Source organism: Phacochoerus africanus, chromosome 4, assembly GCF_016906955.1.
Source record: "Phacochoerus africanus isolate WHEZ1 chromosome 4, ROS_Pafr_v1, whole genome shotgun sequence".
In the NCBI taxonomy this organism is placed as follows: domain Eukaryota; kingdom Metazoa; phylum Chordata; class Mammalia; order Artiodactyla; family Suidae; genus Phacochoerus; species Phacochoerus africanus.
The window spans coordinates 41,004,680-41,027,264 of NC_062547.1; the positions used below are offsets into that span (position 1 = coordinate 41,004,680).

At 47.6% G+C, this 22,585-nt stretch overlaps 1 protein-coding gene across 1 annotated transcript in view; it reads right to left on the minus strand.

The window, feature by feature from the left end:
- Window positions 1–22,585, minus strand: part of NAV2 (neuron navigator 2) — a 365,905-nt gene that overhangs the window by 254,940 nt on the left and 88,380 nt on the right. The window contains exon 4 of the mRNA XM_047776141.1: window positions 5,546–5,618. Within this exon, the coding sequence (XP_047632097.1) occupies window positions 5,546–5,618 (73 nt within the window). The remainder of the gene's footprint in view (window positions 1–5,545; window positions 5,619–22,585) is intronic.

The window sequence follows — 22,585 nt, forward strand, 5'->3', positions numbered from 1 at the left end:
AGGGAAGGGACTGAGGGCCAAAGAGAAGGCTGCCTTGGACCAGTCTCAGAATTCCTATTCAATCTCCTTAAGCCATGGTGTAAGGTCACCCAGCTGAACTCGGGACTGTGGATTCTGCGGCATTATTCCTCCAGTTGGGCGGTCTTCATGACCTACACTCCAGGTAACTTCCCACCCTACTCTGGCAGCCCTTCTGTGAACTGCTTCCAGGGACCACACCTTCCAGGGACCCTACCCACAGGGGAAAGTGGATGAGGTGCGTGGGAGCAAAGCCTACAGCTCCCCCTGCTGGTGAGGGACAGAAAGGGCCCCACTCACCACCAAACTGATACAGTAGGAGGAAGCGGAAAAGATCCCGGCGTTTACCCTAATGGTCCAGAAAGATCCCCACTTTCTGGCTCAGGATGAAAGGAGGATACAGCTCAGCATCTAGATCTCTGGCCAGCAGGGCAGCAAACCCAGGTCTGAGCTAATCATGTCCGCAACCCATTTCACTCCCAAAGCATATACTCCCTGTCAGGGGCAGCTGGAAGCATCTTCCTGCCTCTGTTTCTCCAATCTGCAAGGCTGAAAAAAAGCCAGTCCTTTACACCTCATATTACCTATGCCCCAACATCTATCCACCTTTCCCTTCACTTTCCTTTCTGTTTGGTGAATGCCTAGTCATACCGAAAAATCCAGAAGAAACATTACCATCTCAGCAGAGCCTCCTAGGCAGAGATGGCTGTCATCTTTTTTCATTTTTTTCTTTTTTTTTGGTTTTCAGGGCTCCACCCATGGCACATGAAGCTCCCAGGCTAGGGGTTGAATCGGAGCCGTAGCTGCCAGCCTACATCACACCCACAACAATGCAGGATCCTTAACCCACTGAGCGAGACCAGGGATCAAAGCTGCATCCTCATGAATCCTAGGTGGGTTCATTAACCACTGAGCCACGAAGGGAACTCCCAACCTTTCTTTGGGCACTGGATCCTGTACATACCACCAGCACACCTCTCTTTTAATTGAGAGTAAAGCTAGTTTTGTACAACTGACATGACTCTCTGCCTACCCTGGTGCCTATCACTGTGCTTGGCATATAGGGTATACCCGGCAAATGTGTGCTGAACTAAACAGGACATGGCCTCACTCCCGACCTCTGCTTCCCCACTGCAGGAGGACGGGCTCAGGGCCAGGGAGCACCAACCCCAGGTGTCCTCAAAACTCCAGGGGTAAAGGCTATCCTTCCTCACAGGGACAGGTTTACAGATGGTCGTGACAGGTGGAGTGTGTGCTGGGGAGGAGTTTAAGGGATGGAGAAAAATCACCCTGGGCAGCGTGAGGCCCAAGCTCACAGGATTCTGGCAAGTGTCCAAGAACAAAAGGTTAGATCTAACCTCTGGGACCACCGAGGGGGCGGGAAAAGCCCCAAACCAGCAGCATCTCCACAGGGCTCACCTGCACCTCAGGCATCATCTGTCTGTGCCCTGGAACAAAGGCTCTCTGTGGCTCTCCTACAGGCAGGTCAGGGCAGGGCCTGAGCTGCTGAAATGCCTCAAGGACAGGTGCCTGGTTCCAAACCCAGTTGTAGTCCCTGGGAAAGGGTGGAGACATGCCCGTGGGGCTTTCCAACTGCTGATTTTTTTTTTTCCCCCCAATCAGAGGAGGGGCCTCGGGGCACTCCATCATCTTCAAAAGGAGAACAAAAAACGTTATGACCACATTATTTCTTTAAACGCTATAATGATTTTCCAGTAGTTACACAGGTGGTTGGACGTGTGGAACGTGGTAAGCAGCAGAAAGCACTCAGTCCTTGAATCAGCAGCTGTGAGCTTGACCAGTGCTGACCTGGTAGACTTCCCTTTTGCCACACATAACATTCACTTTGGGCCTTAGTGTCCTCATCTGTGTGATGGGGTAATACAAAGACTGACCTCAGAATGTTGCAGGGGGGATTAAACAAGATGTGAATGATACACAGCACTGAGCTCAGTGACTACACGTGGTGGGTTCTCAATGCATGGTTTTCATGCCTATAACTTAACAGCATGTCTAATGAAGCGTTTCCAGAAGCCCTGAAATGGTGATTAAGGTCCATTTGTGGATACAAGGTTCTAAGTACCCTCGCTCTGTAAGTTCAGGGAACTGATGCACGTTGGGGCCTGTCACCCTCCCACAAGGCTGCACTGGGCCACAACTGGCGTCACCTTCAAAGGCCAGCAGCACCATCCCCTCTACTCACCCAGCCCAAAAGCAATATAAGAAGATCTAGGTGAGGGAAGGCCAGTGAGGGTGGGTCACGGTGGTCGCGTGTGATGACCACAGAGACGGGATGCTTCCTCCCCTCACCAAGGGGCAAGGGGGGTAGTCTTTGCCCTCCTTTGAAATCAAGGGAGTAGAGGCCCCCAGGGAATCATGCCCAGTGGCGATGCTGACGTTCCAGTGTCCAGTTGGGACATCTGCAAAGCAGACATTTGGCAGAGCTGCCTGTTGTCTACCAATGTTGGAGGAAAGAGCTGGTGAGAGACTGTAGGGTGGGCACTTCCGGGTGACAGGTGGCCTGTTCCATCTGCTGCAAGGGGAACACAGAGCCACACACTCCTGCTGGCTTTGTGGTGGATACTGCAGGGCTCACGAGACTGAGGTCCATGGTCTTACCAGGATGACCTCAGTGTGGGGACAAGGAGGGGTCTCAAGTGCCTGGTAACAGACTCCCACCCAGGGATGGGGCAATGACGGCCACCCAAGAGGAGGATGGCAACTTCACCACCAGCAGAACTCTGCTTCCTCTGCAGCTGCCCCAGTCCTGGAGGCGCAGGCCCGGGAACGAGGGAGGGGAAAGGAAGTCCTCACGCACCCCTCCCCCTTCAACCTTCCAAACCCACCCAGGCTGGAGGGTTTGGGGGAAAAGACCTTTGAGTTTGAGGCTAAACTTTAAAAACAAGCAAGACTGAGTCCTAACAGAAGTTTCCATTGTGGCTCAGTGGTTAACGAACCTGACTAGTGTCCATGAGGATAAAGGTTCAATCCCTGGCCTCGCTCAGTGGGTTAAGGATCCGGCGTTGCTGTGAACTGTGGTGTAGGTCGAAGATGTGGCTCGGATCCTGCTTTGCTGAGGCTGTAGTGTAGGCAGGTGGCTATAGCTCCGATTTGACCCCTAGCCTGGGAACTTCCATATGCAGCGGATGTGGCCCTAAAAAGACAAAAGACAAACAAAACACGAAACAAACCTGTCCTAATACTGCTTGCGACCAAACAGAAATGGGTTCTGGCCAAGACATCATTAAATGAGTCTCCACCCAGCAGGAAGGAGGGGCCAGCACAGCACAGATGGAGGCAGTTACTGAAAAACCCACTTCATGGTGATACCCCAGGGACTGATTGCTCGACGCACTGGTTCCAGTCTACTTTTCTCTGCTCAGAGACTCAGAAGAGCCACATCCAGCATTGACCGGGGACCAGGGCTGAGTCTCTCCGTGTATTATGCCTTTCTGGGCTGCCCAGCATCTTTAGAGACAGGGTTCCAGTCAACAAAGGGCTCTAAATATTTTTTGATTTCTTTTACCTGTACATGGCATGCCTAGATCGTATTCATTTGCTGTCCCCAAAGACACCATGAACATGAGCTCTGAAATCACGTGCACCTGGGTTCAAATCCTGGCCCTGCTACTCACTATAGGCCATGGGACTGTCACTCCTAACTTAAGCTAAAGCGTCCTCATCTGTGAACTCAGCCTGTTATAAATTGCAATGTCAGTTGTGACAGCTGGACCTGAAGCAGATAAAAAAGCCTTAAAGGCACACTGGATACCTATTCATTCAATAAATATTTGCGGAGTAGATTCTCTCTGCCTTAAGGTATACAGAAGATGGGGCAGGGGAGGGACAGGACAGGCAGAAGGCAGGACAATGCCTGGATAGATGGCAGGGTGGCCAGTGTCACCTCCAGGCCACATGAGATGAACTTGGCCTACAGAGTCCGCAACTCCTAGAGCCCTTCCTGATAAGTGTGACTCTGTAGAAGCCCCTGAAGGTGCTCTGTTGGCAAACACAGGCCTGAGAGCCAATTGCGGCCAGAAACTAGGAGGAATATGTGCACCTGCCACTTACACCAGTGCAAGAAGTCTCTGGGACAGGGGTGGGGTTGGGGTGGGGGAGGAATGTGCTCCCTGGGATAGAAATTTGCATCTCCCTGCTCTGCATGGCAACGAGACCACGCACCCCTCACTCCACAGCAATGCACATGCCAGACATGATCCAGCCCAGATCTCATCCCCCCTGGAGGGCCCACACCCCGGGGCAGGGGAATCCTTCAGGAACCCTTCTCTCAGAGCGGAGATGAAGGCTGACCACCGACAGCTGCCTCAGGCACCCGTGGAGGCAGTGTGACCCTGTCTGACCTGGGACAAGCCCAGCCTCTTGGAGGCCCCACTCGGGGAATCCCAAGAGTCCCATTCAGAGACACAACACCCGAGAAAACTCCAGTGGTGGCCACCCACCCCCAATACGGAAGAGACTGCAGTCCAGACACACAGGCAGGAAAGCCAAGCCTTCCCCATGGAGCAGAGCAAAGGCAAGGAACAGGCCCCCAGGGGATTCCACTTGCAAACTTACCTGGTCCTTCCTGGGCTGTGTCCTTCCTCACCGCCTCTTGCCCCCCACCCTCACCCCCACCCTCACCACCATGTTAATGAGCCACTTTTCAAAACACAACCATGCTAGGGAAAGGCAGTATCCTCTGACGCCCAAACTGCTCTACCTGTTCTGGGAAAACTGGAAGCAGGTGCAGCCTAATGACTTTGGGAGGATGCTGGGGCCCAGGACAGCTCGTGAGCTGGCAGCTGCTGGTATTTACAAACCAGAGAGAGGCTGAGTTTCCAGGGCGAGATGCTGCCTGAGAATTCAGACCAGCCCACTCCAGACCAACACCTAATTGAACAGCAAACTACCAGCAAACGCGAATGTGTTAATTAGCCACCAAATTGGAGTTAATTAAAAACGAATCAGCATGTCAAAATGGAACATCTCATTAATAAATCACGTGCTTTTTTTTTTTTTTTTTTGAGCTAGGAAAAAGTGCTGCTGTCTTTGAATTAAAGTAAGAGATAAGGATTAGGCATTTTTCCCTGGGAACTTGGACCATAGTTTAAATATATTCTGTGGTTGAGTGTTCTCTCTCCCGCAGATAAGTCCTGGCTTGATAATTAACTGAATTGCCGGCCGTGTGAATCAAATCAGCGCCCCCCACATGCCACATGCTGAATCAAATCAGCGTTTGATGAAGCCCTTCTCAGAGAGAAGCAGCTTCGTCCTTCCTGCTCCCTCAGAGCCTCGCAGACTGGGCTGGCACAGTTGGATGGGCACTCTCGGAGCAATTCTTTAGGCTGTGGGAAAGTTGGCATCCTCAAGGGCAGACAAGCATGGAGCTGCCTCAAAACCAGAAAGGAAGAAAAGCAGAAGAGCCCACCAGCCCCTGTTGGCTTAACTGTATAAATGTCATCAGTAAGTCACAGGCGTGCATTTCTAACGAGCAAAGGGCAGCTTGATGACAAGCACTCAGACTCACCTTCCGCCGACAGCCCCTGGATGTTTATTCCCTTAGCTGCCAGGAAATTCAAGCAGGCATCTATGTTTTCAATCTAAGGGGGAAAAAACAACAATAGATAATAAATGTTCTGCCTTCTCCAGAGCCATCTCTTATTAGAACAAAGGACAGTATCAGAGAGAGGGTTTATTGTGCATTCCTTAAGGTTCTCAAAGAGGAAATGTGACCCGACAACACCGATGGATGGATGGATGGATGGATGGATGGAGGGAGGGAGGGATGCAGGTCAGGACTCTCCGTTGTCTGTACTTGCACAGGAAAAGGTTACCCAATATCCCAACCACATGGTGCCAAAAGTGGAGGCCTTGGATTGCTCACGGCTGCCAAAAATAACCAGGGTGGAATTGGAGCTCTTGTGTGGATCACTGTCACCAGTGCCATCCTGAAAACTTGAGCAGCTGCCAGGAAAATGGAGGTGGGGACAGGGTTAGGAGACCCACCCACCTACCAGCAGCTGGGAGAAATTTCTAGCTGCCCGAGGAGGCAGGCAGTCAAATGTGAAAAAGAGTGAATGGGAGTTTCAGCAGGAATCTGGGTAGCGTTTACTCACAGGATTCTCAGGATGGCATGCATTGCAGAGGAAAGCTGCCAACTCCAAAACCCCTGTGTCCTTTGTGCTTTCTGTGGCAAGAAGGGACGCACCCCCACCAGGGTCTGGGAGGCTTCCCACTCTTTCCAGGGCTGATGCCACGGCCAAGGGCAAGCGAATGTCCAGCCCTCAGGAAAGAGCAATTAGGTCATTTGCAAAGGTCTGGTGTGACTTCAGTTGTCAGGGCTAATTATTTTTTTTGGGTCTGTGGGAAAATGTTCCAGCTAGATTCATGTCAACGGTGACCATCAATAAAAGAAATTGCTTTTGACTGGGCACAGGGAACTCTGGGTTTCACACAATCTGCATTTCAAAGTGGCACCTTTCCTCACCTCCCCACCCCCGGCTCGTCCCCACCTGACTTCCCAGGCTCCACACTTGCTGAGGAACTCAAACCAGTATCTGACCCATGGGGTTTGTTGTAAACTCATAAATGACTGCCTTTCACGGTGTACACGTGACTCTTCTCCCTCCCCTCTCCCAGCCAGATCCTGATGGCTCCTTTACAGCCAGAGAGTGAGGTGTCTCCATTTTAAGAGGTCTCCGTTGTGGGTTTTTTTTTGGGGGGGGGCTTTTTTAGGGCCACACCCTCGGCATATGGAGGTTCCCAGGCTAGGGGTTGAATGGGAGCTACAGCTGCCAGCCTACGCCACAGCCACAGCAACTTAGGATCCCAGCTGTGTCTGTGACCTACACTACAGCTCATGGCAATGCCGGATCCTTAACCCACTGAGCGAGGCCAGGGATCGAACCTGCGTCCACATGGACACTAATCAGATTTGTTTCTGCTGCACCATGACAGGAACTCCTAAGAGCTCTCCTTTGAGTAGAGTCCAGCTCCCAGGCAGTCTTCCTGAAGTTTCGGTCCACCCTCCCCTGATGCTCGACTTCCAATCTTCACAGCTTCCAAACATGTTCAATGAAGCTCTGGGACACCTGAATAAAACTGCATCCATTTTTTTCCCCAAGCCTGAGGAATGCATAAGTTCCTGGGCTAGGAATTGAACCCAAGCCATGACAGTGAACTGAGCCCCATAGCAGTGACAATGCCAGATCCTTAACCCACTGTGCCACCAGGAATCCTTTTTTTTTTTTTTTTTCCTTTTTGTCTTTTTAGGGCTGCATCCACGGCATCTGGAGGTTCCCAGGCTAGGGGTCTAATCGGAGGTGTAGCCGCCAGCCACAGCCACAGCCATAGCAACTTGGGATCCCAGCCATGTCTGCAACCTACGTTACAGCTCACCGCAATGCCAGATCCTTAACCCACTGAGCGAGGCCAGGGATCGAACCTGCAACCTCATGGTTCCCAGTAGGATTCGTTTCCACTGTGCCACGATGGGAACTCCCTGGATCCATTTTAAAAGAATCTGCTCAACCCTGACTTTGAGGTCATCACATCCTTGCGGTGTTTTTAGCTCAGGTTCCCATCTCTTTCCCAGCTTCCGGCTCACCTTCCAGAGTCCTCATCTGGGAAACATTTTTTCATCTCTAGGAAAAGGGGTAGAATGCAATTTCCTGCAATGCAAATAAATGCTGAGGGGACGGGTTATGCCCGCCACCACTGCAGAACATCCTTTCTTACAAAGAGGGAAGACAAATGAGATGGCTTTGAACTCTCTTCTTTCCAGCACAGGATGAAAAGACAACCTGTGACAACCAGGAGCTACCACCTTGAAGGGCAGGGGAGAGTTGGGGGAGGGGTGCAAAGAAGGAAAAGAATGGCTACAAGGACCCATAGAAGGTGTTTTGGGAGTTCCCATCATGGTGCAGCGGTTAATGAATCTGACTAGGAACCATGAGGTTGTGGGTTCAATCCCTGGCCTTGCTCATTGGGTTAAGGATCTGGGGTTGCCATGAGCTTTGGTGTAGGTCACAGACGTGGCTTGGATCTGGGCATGTGGCTGTGGTGTAGGCCGGCAGCTGTAGCTCCCATTTAACCCCTAGCCTGGGAACCTCCATATGCCACAGGGGCAGCCCTAAAAAAAAATGAATAAAAAAATTAAAAAATTAAAAAAAGGACCCATAGAAGGTGTTTTGGAGCAATCAGCTTCTATGTGTGAATGTCATAAAAATCATCTCTCTAAATGTTATTTCTATTACAAAACCCTGCTTTTGAGAAAATAAGTCCTTATTTCTACACATAGTGTTAATAGACCAAAACCACTCCAAACACCTGAGAACACCCCACAAGGGTACTAGCATTTAAATCATGATAAAATTATAAAAATTTCTCCTCTACCACTCGTCTAGTCTTATAATCTTATCCTACTTCTTTTAATATAATATCTTGCACATGGCTCCAAAGGGAGGCTTTGGTAATCATGTCCCCATGGAAAATGAGAAGAAGAAAAAGCTGACCACACCTGAATCTGTTAATGCGGAATCAAAAACCATGTACTTGGGAAGCTCGCTGGTGCCTTAACCGGTGAGGATCTAGCATTGTCACTGCTGTGGCCTGGGTTTAATCCCTGGCCCAGGAACTTCTGCAACCTGAGGGCTCAGCCAAAAAAAAAAAAAAAAAAAGTGCACATGGTGTTCATCCTGAAAGTGTCATGTAAGTGAGTTGACATGGGCAGGTTAAGTTTTTTCAGCAACAGTGTGGCAGTGTGACCCTGAATACAAAAAAAGGACACCCACCAACACATTCCAGAAAAGCAATGCTTTACCACAATATTGTAATTCTTACTTTCCTTCCAAGGAGAACGAAGTACATTTCATTGTCCCATTTATGGAGCTTTCAATGTATGAAACAATGTATTTAAGTCCATGGCAATTTCTTCTTGCAAGGCTAGGCTAGCCTTGGCACATTTCATAGCCCTATTTTTTTTTTTTTTTTTTTGTCTTTTAGGGCCTCACCCGTGGCATATGGAAGTTCCCAGGCTAGGGGTCAAATCAGAGCTATAGCTGCCACCCACGCCACAGCCACGCCAGATCTGAGCCGCGTCTGCAACCCATACACAGCTCAACACCAGATCCTTAACCCACTAAGCGAGGCCAGGGATCAGACCTGCATTCTCATGGATACTGATTGGGTTCGTTACCGCTGAGCCATGATGGAAACTCCCTGGCTTTTTTTTTTTTTTTTTTTTAATGTTAAATTCTATTACGAGGAGGAATAATTATGAATTAGCTAGAATACTTCTTCTCGTTTATATTTTACTATCCTATCATTCTGTCAACGAATTTCTTTCTTTTATTTTTTCTTTTTCAGCTATCCTCACAGCATATGGAAGTACCCAGGCCAGGGGCCACATCTGAACCTACGCTGCAGCTGCAGCAATGCTGAATCCTTAATCCACTGCACCAGGCTGGGGATTGAACCTGCGCCTTCACAGAGACAAGCTGGACCATTAATGCACTGTGCCATAGCGGAACTCCACACATTTCTTAATTTTGATCCGTGGTTCTCCACTGAGTGAGGGAGACTGGGAAACGAAGAACAATTTTGGCACCCAGGGGACACATTTTGGATTGTCACAACCCAGAGGGGGACGGACACATCGTGGACAGAGGCCAAGGATGCTCTCAAACATCCCACAACGCACAGAATGGTTCCCTCCCAACAAAGTATTACTGAGCCTCAAATGTCCACAGTGCCAAGGCTGAGAAACCTGAGTGACATGATTCTTTTATCCCTCATTCAATCAACATAATTATGCAATTTCTGCTCTGTGCCAGGCATTGCGCCTGATTCTTTTGACTGTGCTGGTCCAGAGTCCTCCTCCCACATTCATATGATCCTTCGCTTTAGGGTCCGCAGAGCCTTTTGACACCCACCCCCCACCCCCGACTCCCATCCATTTCCAGGAGCAGCAGGGCAAGTAAATAGAGGAAGCATTAAGATCGTCCTTCATCAGGTGAAGAGAGGAGGCCCAAGGGCACCAACATGCTTTCTCCTAAAGAGGAGAGGACACAGGGGACACTATCCAGATGGCCGGATGGCACTCCCAGAAAATGTAAAACCTAAAAACAAGAACATGGGTCACCGTGTAAAAAAGACGAATCATGAGTCCATCGAACGCCTTGAATATTTTTCCCTCGACCATCCATTCCCTGCTCACAGAAGGAGTTCAAAAAACATTCCTCAAGTTTCAAATCCACTCTTTAATAATGTTCCATTAAGGTTAAAAATCACTCCTGACAAGGCGGCCGAGACCTACGCTGTTTTCATCTGTACCCCAGGCAGAGCGCAGGGCTGGGAAGCAGCGGAGGGTCAGATGTGGATTCCAACCTCCACTTGGAACGAGATCAGAAGGGGAAAAAGCGTCTTTGATCCAGGCTCTCTTGTGATTCAAATTCACCTTTAGGTTTTATTTTTTTTAATTATTATTATTTTTTAAATTCCATTGAGGTAAACAATCCAGGCTCCTGTACCACTGAGGCTGCAAACTCCCAGCACATCCCTGGTGGGGACAGGCAGGTGGCAGGACCCAAGGGTACTCGTCACAGCACAAGGAGGTCCTGGCACCCATCTTTAATGAGGCTCATGGCTCCACATGGGATCCAGACACCGAGTGCGAGATGAGGATCCTGTTAAAGTTGAGAGGCAGAGCGAAGGAAAAGACTCTTCACCAGCAAAGTATGTAAATACAATCAAAGTTGTTCATTAACACATAGCAGCCAATATAAACTACTTTCCAAAATTAGCTGAAAAAAAAAATCTGTGCAAAGTCTGACATTCCAGTGTTGCTGAGGGGGTGGGGAGGGGCACTGGGTGAGAAAGCAGTTGTAGTTGTTGCCATAGAAATGGGTCCAAGAGCTCTGGGATGAGGCTTCTGGAGTTGGCGTTATTAGCTGGGGTGGAGGCGGAAAGCCGAGAAGGGGGACCACAACAAGGGGTGGAGACCCTGGGAGCAGAAAGGAGCTGGACGGAGGAGGGGGCCGACGAAGGGGACAGACCACGACCAAGATGCATTGCCCAGGGCTTCCTTTTGCTGGGGGCCATAGGTGGCCTCCATCCCTATGAGGTCCATGAGCATCCAAGAGAGAAAGGTTGCAATTAAGCCTTTCTCCTTCCTACTCTCAGCCAGAGTCTCCATCCCAAAACTAAACAGCTTTTCAGCAGTCTTTAAACTTTAGACCTGTGGGGCAACACTCAAGGACCCTGTATGTGGTAGCCTCATGTCTCCCACATCCAGAAGTACCTCTGCACACGTGACAGGCAGAGAACAAGGAAAATCAGAACAAATGGCAAACAACTGGAAAGGGAAGGGAGGAGGGAGTGGAGGCACATGGAAAACTTCACATTTCCATTCTGATTAAGTGGACTGGGTCTCACGATAACGTAAAATATGCAAACCTCAGATGCACTGCTGTATATCCCCTCGGTAGCTTAGAGACTGATCAAATACCATCTGTTGTGGCAGTTGTCATGGCAGCATTTTTCTCTGAATACCAGTGTAGCTGAGTGCAAAGCGCATGAAGATGATTAACACATAGGAAGACCATCTCCATCGGCGCTTCCACAGCCCAGGGGAAGATGGGGCTCCAGGCACACCAAGCAAATAGGGTGCTAGTTTTTATGAGTTCCAAGTTTCTCACCAGGCTCCTTGGAGGTCTCCAGCCCAAGAAGATGAGATTGGGAAGAGAGGCAAAGAGATGCAGCATTCAAGCCGGCCATGGTCACAGCTCTTTAAAAAAATCATGAGGAGTTCCCTGGTGGCCTAGCAACTAAGGATCCAGCATTGTCACTGCTGTGGCTTGGGTTTGGTCACTGGCCCGGGAACTTCTGCATGCCAAAGCCATGGCCAGTAAAATAAGTAAATGAAAACAATTTTTTTTTTATTTAAAATGTCATGAAATGCATAGCGTTTAGGTAGTGTGAGACCCAGACCCCAGAGAAGGCTGAGTGAGAACACGCAAGTTCTGGGGGCTTTAAAAGCATAGTGCCACTTCTTCCTGAGCCTCATTATCAGCGCAAACAACTTCCTTCCAAAAACGTGTGTGATCCTCACACCTGGTATTGCTACTTGCCAAGCAAAATAATCATCATTCATCAATTTATTTATCCATTTCTTCATCCACATTTCTGGAGCACCTTCTGGGTGTCAGGCAATGTGTTGGTACTAGGTAGACAGAGGTGAGTGAAAGAGACATAATCCCTGACCTCATAAAACCTACAGTCTAATACAGAACTGGCATTAAATAAATCGTACCTCAACAGCATATGTCATGTACCAAAGGACCTGATCAAGCCCAGGGAGATGAGGAGTCAGGTAAGAATTTCTTAAGGATGAGACAAGCAAGTCAGTCCATAGAGACTGGGCTTTTTTTTTTTTTTTTTTTTTGTCTTTTGTCTTTTTAAGGCCACACCCACAGCATATGGAGGTTCCCAGGCTAGGGGTCTACTCGGAGCTGTTGCTGCTGGCCTACGCCAGAACTACAGCAACGCCAGATCCGAGTCACGTCTGCGACCTTCACCACAGCTCAAGGCAACGCCAGATCCTTAACTCACTGAGTGAAGCCAGGGATCGAACCTGCAACCTCATCATTCCTAGTCAGATTCGTTTCTGCTGTGCCAAGACGGGAACTCTGGGCGTTTTGCCTGCTCTGTTCACTGAGGCAGCCCCAAGCACTTAAAAGAGCAAGGGCCACACTGTAGGTCCTCAAGAATGTTTGTTGACTGAAGGGGAAGTTGAGCTGAGACAAAAGAGTGAGCTGGGCACCAAGAGTGGGGAAGAGAAGAACGAACCCATTCCAGGGGACAGAAGGCTGGAAACCTTCCATGCAGGAGACAGCCTAGCACATTCTGGGAACCACCAGAGAATCAAAATGGCTGGAGACCTGTGTGCAAAGAAGAGCCTTAAGAGAGGACACAGAACAAAAGAAGAGGAGGCAGGGGTCCTTCTGGTTCTTAGGGATGCCCTGACACCCCATTATCATGGCAACAGCAGCCAGGCCAGGCCCTTCCAGTCTGACCAGCTGCAGGATGGACTATGCTGTGCCAAGGATGGCTCAGGCAGTGCCTTCAAGGTGGGGTTCCAGTGACATCCGGCTGGGCACTGGGATGGGCAGGGCAGTGCCAGTGGTCATATGTACTAGGAAGGTCTGTTTCCTATCTAACAGGCTTCCATGCTCTTCAGACACTCCTTCCCCTGCCACTTTCCAAAGATAAAAATAGAATAGACAGGAGAAAAAAAATGCAACCATGAAAACAAACCAAAATGCACTTTGGGGAACTGCCCTCCTAAATGCCTGTCTCATCAGTGCTGTCTGTCTCTTCCCTCTGCACCCCTAGGGGCCACAGCCTGATGCATGACTGTCCACCTATGTCAGTGGGGAGGGGGGTCCAGCAGCATCACAGGGTCACATGATCACAGGCCACCGTGTGGTCCTGTAGATGCACGTTGCCATGGGACACAGCCGGCAGGGCCAGGATCCTGTCTGTGGTTTTGATTTTAGAAGGGGATCTTGGAAGAGGGAAATGTTTGGTGGTGCTTCCAATTCTCCTAGGTGGGGAAATATTTAAGAGCATCTTCCTTTGTGAGCCCCACAAGCTGCCTCTGGCTTGGCAGCTGCATAAAGCCATCTTTGTCCAGTAGCAGAATGGGATCCCTACCCTCTGTCCCAGAAGAAGTCATTTCCAGCTCTCTCGATGGCTTTGAAACAGAAAGCTTAAGGCTACGGGACTCGGGCTGGATGGGGCTTGAGTCCCTCTGTCAGACTATTTCTCGGGCTGCTTTAATGCCTTGCTCGGCTCCTTCCTTTAATTTGGCAAGGTTATCCTCCTTATCTTTTATGATATTTATAACTTCGGCTTTCCAAGATGTTATCAAGAATTCCTCTTAAAAAATTTTATAGGAGTCTCTCTGCTGTTACAGCAAATGGGTAAGTCCATATGGATACCAAAAAAAAAAGTCTCTTTAGAGGAGAAAAAAAAAAATTGGAAAAAAATCTCACATTCCTTCAGTAACTATCTTTTTCCACTCTGCTTCCAACTGCTTAAAATGTTTCATTTCCCCATTATTTTCTGATTTCTCGATTCCTCCTGGAAACAAAGGGAGAGACCTGGAAGGGGAGTCGTGACCAACTTCTAGAAGTCAGTCCTTGGAGTTCCTGTCGTGGCACAACAGAAATGAATCCAACTAGGAACCATGAGGTTGCGGGTTCAATCCCTGGCCTCGCTCAGTGGGTTAAGGATCCAGTGTTGCTCTGAGCTGTGGTGTAGGTCGCAGACACAGCTCGGATCTGGCGTGGCTGTGGCTGTGGTGTAGGCCAGCAGCTGTAGCTCCAATTGGACCCCTAGCCTGGGAACCTCCAAATGCTGCAGGTGCGTCCCTAAAAAGCAAAAATAAAATAAAATTAAAAAATAGAAGTCAGTCCTCCCTCTGGAGGCTCCCGAATAAATGCTCCGAGCTGAGCTCTGCAGAGTATCTGCTTTTGGATATGGCAGTCATTCTGAGGGGGAAAACGCCACCATTCTGAGAGGGAAAACATCTTTCCTTTGGAAAGGCTCAAAGGAGGCTTTTATGTGTCTTTGTTCAGGACAGCATTCTGCACATCAATCATTTCTCCTACTACAATTTCAGGGTAATGATCCCTAACTTCCTAGCATTCCCAAAGGGATTATTCCAAGTGGAGGTCTCCAAAGTAGGAGCTGATACAGATGCTAAAAGGAGAGTAATTAGGGCTAAGGAGTGATATTTACAGGACATAACACAGGCTTTGGGGGATTTGAGCAAATCTGGGTTTAAATCCTGATTCTGCCATTTACGGAATTATAATCAACAGTAATTTAACCACAGTGACCTGATCTGTAAAATGGGCATCATAACACCTACCATGCAGGGTGGCCATGTATTATATGAGAGGATGTGCGTGTGGTACTTAGAAGGTGCCAAAAACTGGCAATTTTTATTAGCATGCTGTCACGTTAAAAAAAATAATTTGAGTTTATGCTCTTTCATTTTTATTTATTTTTTTTCTTTTTATGGCTGCACCTGTGGCATATAGAGGTTCCTGGGCTAGGGTTTGAATCTGAGCTGCAGCTGCCACAGCCACGGCAACTCCGAATCCTTAACCTACTGAGCAAGGCCAGGGGTCACACCCGCATCCTCAAGGAGACTATGTTAGGTTCTTAACCCACTGAGCCACAATGGGAACTCCAGCATGTTGTCACTTTTGATGTGAATGCCCCCGGGCAAAAGTGCTCAGGCCATGATATGCTCAAAGCTGTGTCTGGTGTTGGTCTCTAGCAAAACAGAGAATCAGACAAGCTGATTTGGTCTTTCTTCTAGTCTTCCTCCTGAGTTTCCTTTTCCATCACTTGATGTCATAGCCGCCTCTCACCAACCCCTCCATGGAAAGACGCTGATGAATCAATTCACACCAAGGCAGAAGGGGTTGCTACTGGCCTCCCACGTCACCTCTCCCAACAGTACTTGCGTTTCATCACAATTATTAGGGGACAGTACCTGTTGATACAGATTTTGAACTCCACACTGGATTCTGGTTCCTTTAGAAATTACCCATAAAGCCTAGGACAATCACAAACTGCTTCAGCCCTCAAATTCATCATCTGTAACATAGGAATGCTGACAAGTATCTCATAGCATTACTGAAGGGTAGATGGGTTGACATATGTCAAGGATCTGATACCTTACAGAGACCTTTAAAAAGGTTCTTCACACAATCCCACAATGGCAGAGCACTAGATAGCCACGGATCTCCCGAGAGCGAAAGATCCATGAGGACGCAGGTTCGATCCTTGGCCTCGCTCACTGGATCAGGAATCAGGCATTGCTGTGAGCCACCGTGTAGATCCAGACACGGCTCGGATCCCGCCTTGCTATGGCTGTGGGGTTGTGGTGTAGACCGGCAGCTGCAGCTCCAATTCGAACTCTAGCCTGAGGACTTCCATATGCTGTGGGTGTGGCACTGAAAAAAAAAAAAAAAAAAAAAAAGCAACACAAAAAGCTTTCGGGTCAAAGTCCCCCCTGCTAAGTTACAGGGGAAAACCTTAAACCTTAGACAAGTCGTTTCCTTAAGAAGAGTTTTTGTTTGTTTCTTTTTGCAGAAAACTTGGGCTTTACCCACAGAAAAGGATACAAACTTAGATACCAACTTCTAGACCTTAAATACATGGCTGTCTCTCAAACTAAGGCGGAAGAGCAGTGTGTATCAGACAATTTTCAACCACCTGGAACCCAGGAGCCTCATTCATTCCTGGAAAAGTGATGTCTGAGTATTTACTGACTCCTAGACCGCACCCCAGGGGAAGGGGAAATAGTAGTGAAGAAACAGCATCGGCCTTCCCTCATGGAATGGAGTAAACTCTAAGCAAACATCACCCCACTAAATAGAAGCCTGACACTGACTTGAGAGGCTCTTTTATTTATTTATTTGCTTTTTAGGGCCGCACCCACGGCATATGGATGTTCCCAGGCTATGGGTCCAATTGGAGCTACAGCCACAGCAATGCGGGATCCCAGCCGAGCCTGTGACCCACACCACAGCTCATGGCAACATGAGGTCCTTAACCCACTGAGTGAGGCCAGGGATCGAACCCTCCATCCTCTTGGATACTAGTCAGATTCGTTTCTACTGCCCCACCACAGGAACAACATGAGGCTCTTTTTAGAAGATCTGGGTTCTTTCCATATCTTTGCCAAGTTGACATGCTTAAATCCATAAGCTACCAGAAAGTCCTCAAGAGGCAGCAGAACATAAATACAAAATAAAGCAAAACAGCAGATCCTTGATACACCCCAAGCATGAAGCAGATCTTCAGTTTTGGAGATACCACCCGAATCTATCTTTTCACTCACAATTCAAACACACTTAAAGGAACAGGGTAATGGGCTATAATTTATAGATGAAGGCCAAGAACTACCCTTGACTCACCAGCTTGGTGCCCCATTCTCTCACACCAGCCTGTGAAATTCAGTTTTGCAGTTTGGCCAATTTGCCAATGTCTATAGCTTATGCTTCTGGGTTGCTCATGAGTAGCCCATCCATGGACTCTTAGCCTGCAATTCCAAGGATGCATGAGGTACCTCAGTGCAAGATGCATCCTGGCAGCATTGGAAATCAGGGAGGCAAAGCCAAGCAGATAAGTTTAAATGCTTTGATACTTCATTCAGAATCCTGCAAGACCGCTCTCAAAGTGAGGATGGCTGGAAGGAAGCCAGCTGCTCTGTTATCCTCAGCCCTATAGATCACCCATTGTGTTCATTTCTGCAGGAGATGTAATTCAAAAATTGCCATTATTGGGAGTTCCCTTCATGTGGCTCAACAGTTAATGAACCCAGCTAGCATCCATGAGGACGCATGTTCGATCACTGGCCTTGCTCAGTGGGTTATGGTTAAAGAGTTAAGCCTGAACTGTAGCCTCCAAGCCAAGATCCATATAGAATTTGGGAGATTTTGCAAGTCACACACAAAATACACCAAGAAAATTGATTTGGCCAATAGCTTGAAATTCTAAAATCTGTGATCAAGGCTACTTGCCAACCAATCAAAAATTATATGAGATTAAAAGCAATCAAGAATATTTTCAAGAATTATAATAACTCTCAACTCTGCTTACTGCCACAGCCAGAAAGAATGTCAGAGGCGTGGTCAAAACCACTGAAAGAGGAGAACAAATGAGACAAGGAAGATCTTTATCACAGAACATCCTTGAGTTTCCTAAGGCTACAAAAGTGCCAACGCATTTGTGAGGAAACAGTGACAGTTCTCAACTTGTCATATAATGTCAACCTCTGTTATTATTTCCGTATTCAGTTGAACCAGATAAAATTGCCAATTTTGTGGGTAAAAAAATGGTTAAATACTGGCCCTTTCATATGACTCTACCTATTATCAACATATTAGGAAGATGCCTCCCTCTAAAAGCTAAAATTATACTTCCAGGTTATCACGAAAAGAGAGCACTTTACCCTTCCTGATAAACAAAGCATCAGTAAATTCTGAAACTCAGAGGCAAATCTCTTCCAGTGTCTCTCAATGGAGACCCGCAAGACTGAGACCACATCCAATGGGCTAACCCCTCGAAGGTTCTTTGCTTTAGTTATGAGAATTTTTTTTGCATTTGTCTAATCAGAGCTATAGCTGTCAGCCTATGCCACAACCACAGCAACGTGGGATCCAAGCTACATCTGCGATCCATACCTCAGCTCACGGCAATGCCAGATCCTTAACCCACTGAGCAGGACCAGGGATTGAACCCGCATCCTCATGGATACTAGTCAGGTTCGTTATCCACTGAGCCACGATGGGAACTCCTAGGGGAAGACTTTCATTCCAAGCTGATTCATCTCAAAAGTTCCCACAAAGGCAAGCAGGAGTCACCCTTCCCAGTTAGTGACGGGAAACCCAGGTCACATGTCCTTCTCCTCTTGCCTTCCTGTTCTTTCAGGGAAAGTGTGAGAAAGAGGAGATACAGGTCAGGTTCTGCCACCGATCCAACTCTACATGACTGTCACCACGTTGACACCAATGTGGAAATCTACTCCATAGGAAAAGTCAACTCATGGCCAAGTCCTGTCACTGGCATTGTGATGGTAGCCATTACCAAATTGCCAAAGAGGAAATTTAGAGGGAGAGAGAGAGGGCATTTCCGCTGTGGCTCGGCAGTAACAATCTGACTAGTATCCATGAGGACACAGGTTCAATCCCAGGCCTTGCTCAGTGGGTTAAGGATCCGGCATTGCGGTGAGCTCCAGTGTAGGCTGCAGATGCGGATCGGATCTGGCATTGCTGTGGCTGTGGTATAGGCCTACAGACGTAGTTCCAATTTGACCCCTAGCCTGGGAACCTTTATGTACCGCAGATGTGGCCCTAAAAAGACAAACAAACAAACAAATAAATGGGGAAAGGGAAATTAAGGACTTCCCAGGACCAGAGGCAAAGTGGAGGAACCATGGATTTCTCAGCGCTTCCTGGCTGTGAGCCAGATCCTTAATTTCCCCGAGTCTCAGTTTTCCTCTCAGTAAAATGGGGATAATTATCCCTTTCATGAAAGCCTTATAGACTCCCTCCAAGAAACTAATACTTATACTCTTAGAAAACATGAAACACTGGGCAAATTCTTTTCTGTACATTGTTATTTCAGTTCATTTTCACCACTAAATAAAGGAGATATTATCATCACTTTCCAGGTGGGGAAACAGAGGCAAAGAGTGTGGAACTGTCTTCCTAAAATCACGGTTAATAAATGGCAGAGTTGGCGAATTCCCGTTGTGGCTCAGTGGTTAATGAATCCAACTAGGAACCATGAGGTTGCGGGTCCGATCCCTGGCCTTGCTCAGTGGGTTAAGGATCCAGCATCACCCATGAGCTGTGGTGTAGGTTGCAGATGCGGCTCGGATCCCACATTGCTGTGGCTCTGGTATAGGCCGGTGGCTACAGCTCCAATTAGACCCCTAGCCTGGAAACCTCCATATGCTGCGGAAATGGCCCTAGAAATGGCAAAAAGACAAAATAAATAAATAAATAAATAAATGGCAGAGTTGGAATTTGCACACTTACTGGTGAGTGTTTTGTAAGCCATGAAGCCTATACTAACAGCAAGAGCGTCACTACTGCTGAGGGGGAGAAAAATGACCACCCTGTTTCATCATTTCTCTGGCCCTGCACAGGCGCAAGACAAGGCACGTGATCAATTCATTCAAACGAAACCCAATTTTTACATCAGAAAGACAAAGGGCAGAGTTCCTGCCATGGCTCAGGGGGTTATGAACCCGACTAGTATCCATAAGGACGCAGGTTTGATCCTTGGCCTTGCTCAGTGGTTAAGGATCTGGTGTTGACGTGAGCTGTGGTGTAGATCACAGACACGGCTGCGATTCCGCGCTGCTGTGGTATCAGCTGGCAGCTGTAGCTTCGATTCGACCCCTGGCCTGGGAACCTGCAGATTCTCCCACATCCTTCTGGATGTATTTTGTGGAAGATATTTATGTTCTTATATAGTGCTTGCAATCTTTCAGAGAGGACTTAAATCAATACTAACATTATAGGTGTTATTTGGATGTCAAAATGCTCCCCAAAAGGGGATTTTTCAAACTACCACACGCCGATTTTCGGATTTCTGAGAAAGTTCATGATCATTAGAAGAATAAAGAGTTTGGGGCCAAACCCCTCAAGTGTTTGCAGGGGGCAGGGAGGTAAAAACTAAGTAAAAGAGTACAAGGCAATAGAGAATGGTGGGGAGTATGCCTCACGCAGAGCAGAGTACATCTACCTAAAGGGGACAGCTGCTACCCAGTTTTAGCCCATGTTTGCCTGCAAAGTGCCAAGCCAGTATCACCATTTTTTTTTCCCTTAAAAAAAGCTGGAAGAGGGAGTTCCCATCATGGCACAGTGGTTAACAAATCCGACTAGGAACCATGAAGTTGCGGGTTCAGTTCCTGGCCTTGCTCAGTGGGTTAAGGATCCGGTGTTGCTGTGAGCTGTGGTGTGGGTTGCAGATGCGGTTGGGATCCCACGTTGCTGTGGCTGTGGCTGTGGCCAGCAGCTACAGCTCCGATTCGACCCCTAGCCTGGGACCCCTAGGCGGGAGCGGCCCTAGAAAAGGAAAAAAGACAAAAAAGAGAGAAAAAAAAAAAAAGAGCTGGAAGATCATTTTTTGTGAAGTATCCTCATTTTCATCTAATATGGAAGTTGTTTAGTTTTTGTTTTAAAAGGTCTTCTGGGACCTGAACTCAGTTTGTTGGCCACTGTTCTCCATTCTTTGCTTAAGTGAGCACACTGGTATTCATTTACTGACCAGTCCCCAACATGCAGAAGCCATAAGCTAAGATGCCATTATTCCTTAACAAGTGCCAACAGGAATTCCTTGCTAAGTTCTGGTTCACAGAAAAACAAAAACCAAAGAGGCATACAAAAACACCCCCCTTTGATGCGAGGCTGAACCATAGGAGCCCCTTAAAGACATACGCAGGGAGGTGGATCCAAGCATGAAGCCAGATGGCTTTTCTATAAAACGCAATCAACATGGTTATAAATCACCGCCATTTCTCTTTCAGCTCAGGAAGATCTGAAGCTATTCTCTCTCCACCTGTCCTCACACTTGCTAAGCTCCTTAACCTTACTGGGTACCACATGTTGCCACTCATAATGCCTCGGTCTCAACATAGGTATAATGGGAGTTTCTTCAGTAAATATTCACTGAGCAACCACCAGATGCCTGATTTGGGCAGATGGATAGATGAGCCTCCACCCTCAAAGATCATGTCTGGGGGGATACAGTGAATAACAACATTCTAAAGGATTGTCACCTCAATTTTTCAATAGAGGAAACCAAGGGTCACAGAGGTTAAGTGAGCTAGACAAGGTAGAGAAAACACTTACAAACTCTGAGACCACCGCCACAGGCACAATTCACATCCTATCAACTTAGACCTTACAATAGTTTTCAGATAAGAGGTCTAAGGCATCCTCCTTTCAAGAAGTAAACTGATTGGCTCATTCAAAATATTTAGCTAAACCTTATTGAGGTAATCATTTCGCAATAGATCCCAATGTCGAACCATTATGTTTGCACCCCCCATGCTAGTGTGATGTTAATGTGTCAATTACATCTCAATTAAAACCACAGTTGCTAAAATTTTTAAATTAAATAAATGCTTTAGAGAGATTAATTTTTTAAATGTTCACGAACTTTGCAAACTGCTAGATGTTTCAATGCGTGTGTGCACAGCCATATCCAAAAAGAAACCTTTTTTACTCAGCTCTAAGTCAAGGTTGGCAAAGTGAGGTCACCAGGCCAACAGCATCCGCATCACCCAAGAGTTTGGGGTTTGTGGATGAAACCTAGTTCTGTACTCGATCCTACTGTAGAACAGGGAACTATATCCAGTCTCTTGGGATAGAACATGATGGAAGATTGTATGAGGAAAAGACTGCATATATATATATATATATATATATATATATATACACACGTATGACTGGGTCACTAAGCTGTACAGCAGAAATTGACACAACACTGTACACGTGTTTTGTTTTGTTTTGTCTTTTATGGTCACACCTGCAGCATACGGAAGTTCCCAGGCTAGGGGTGGAACTAAAGCTGTATGTAGCTGAGGCCTACGCCACAGCCATGGCCACAGCAACACTGGATCTAAGCCACATCTGTGACCTACTCTGCGGCTTGCAGCAACACCAGATCCTTAAGCCACTGAGCAAGATAAGAATTGAACCCAGATCCTCACAGAGACTATGTCAGGTTCTTAACCCACTGAGCCACAACGGGAACTCCATCAACTAACTAGACTTCAATAACTTTTTTTTTAAAAAAAGAAAAAGCAAATAAAAATGCAAATTCTCCAGCTCCTTCCCAGAACTACTACTAGAAACTCTGGGGGGGGGGGAGCCCAGCATCGTTTTAATAAGCCCTCCAGGTAATGATTCTCCTGCAAGCTAAAGTTGGAGCAGCATGGCTGGAGGAGGTTTTGCCAAATCAAACAGGA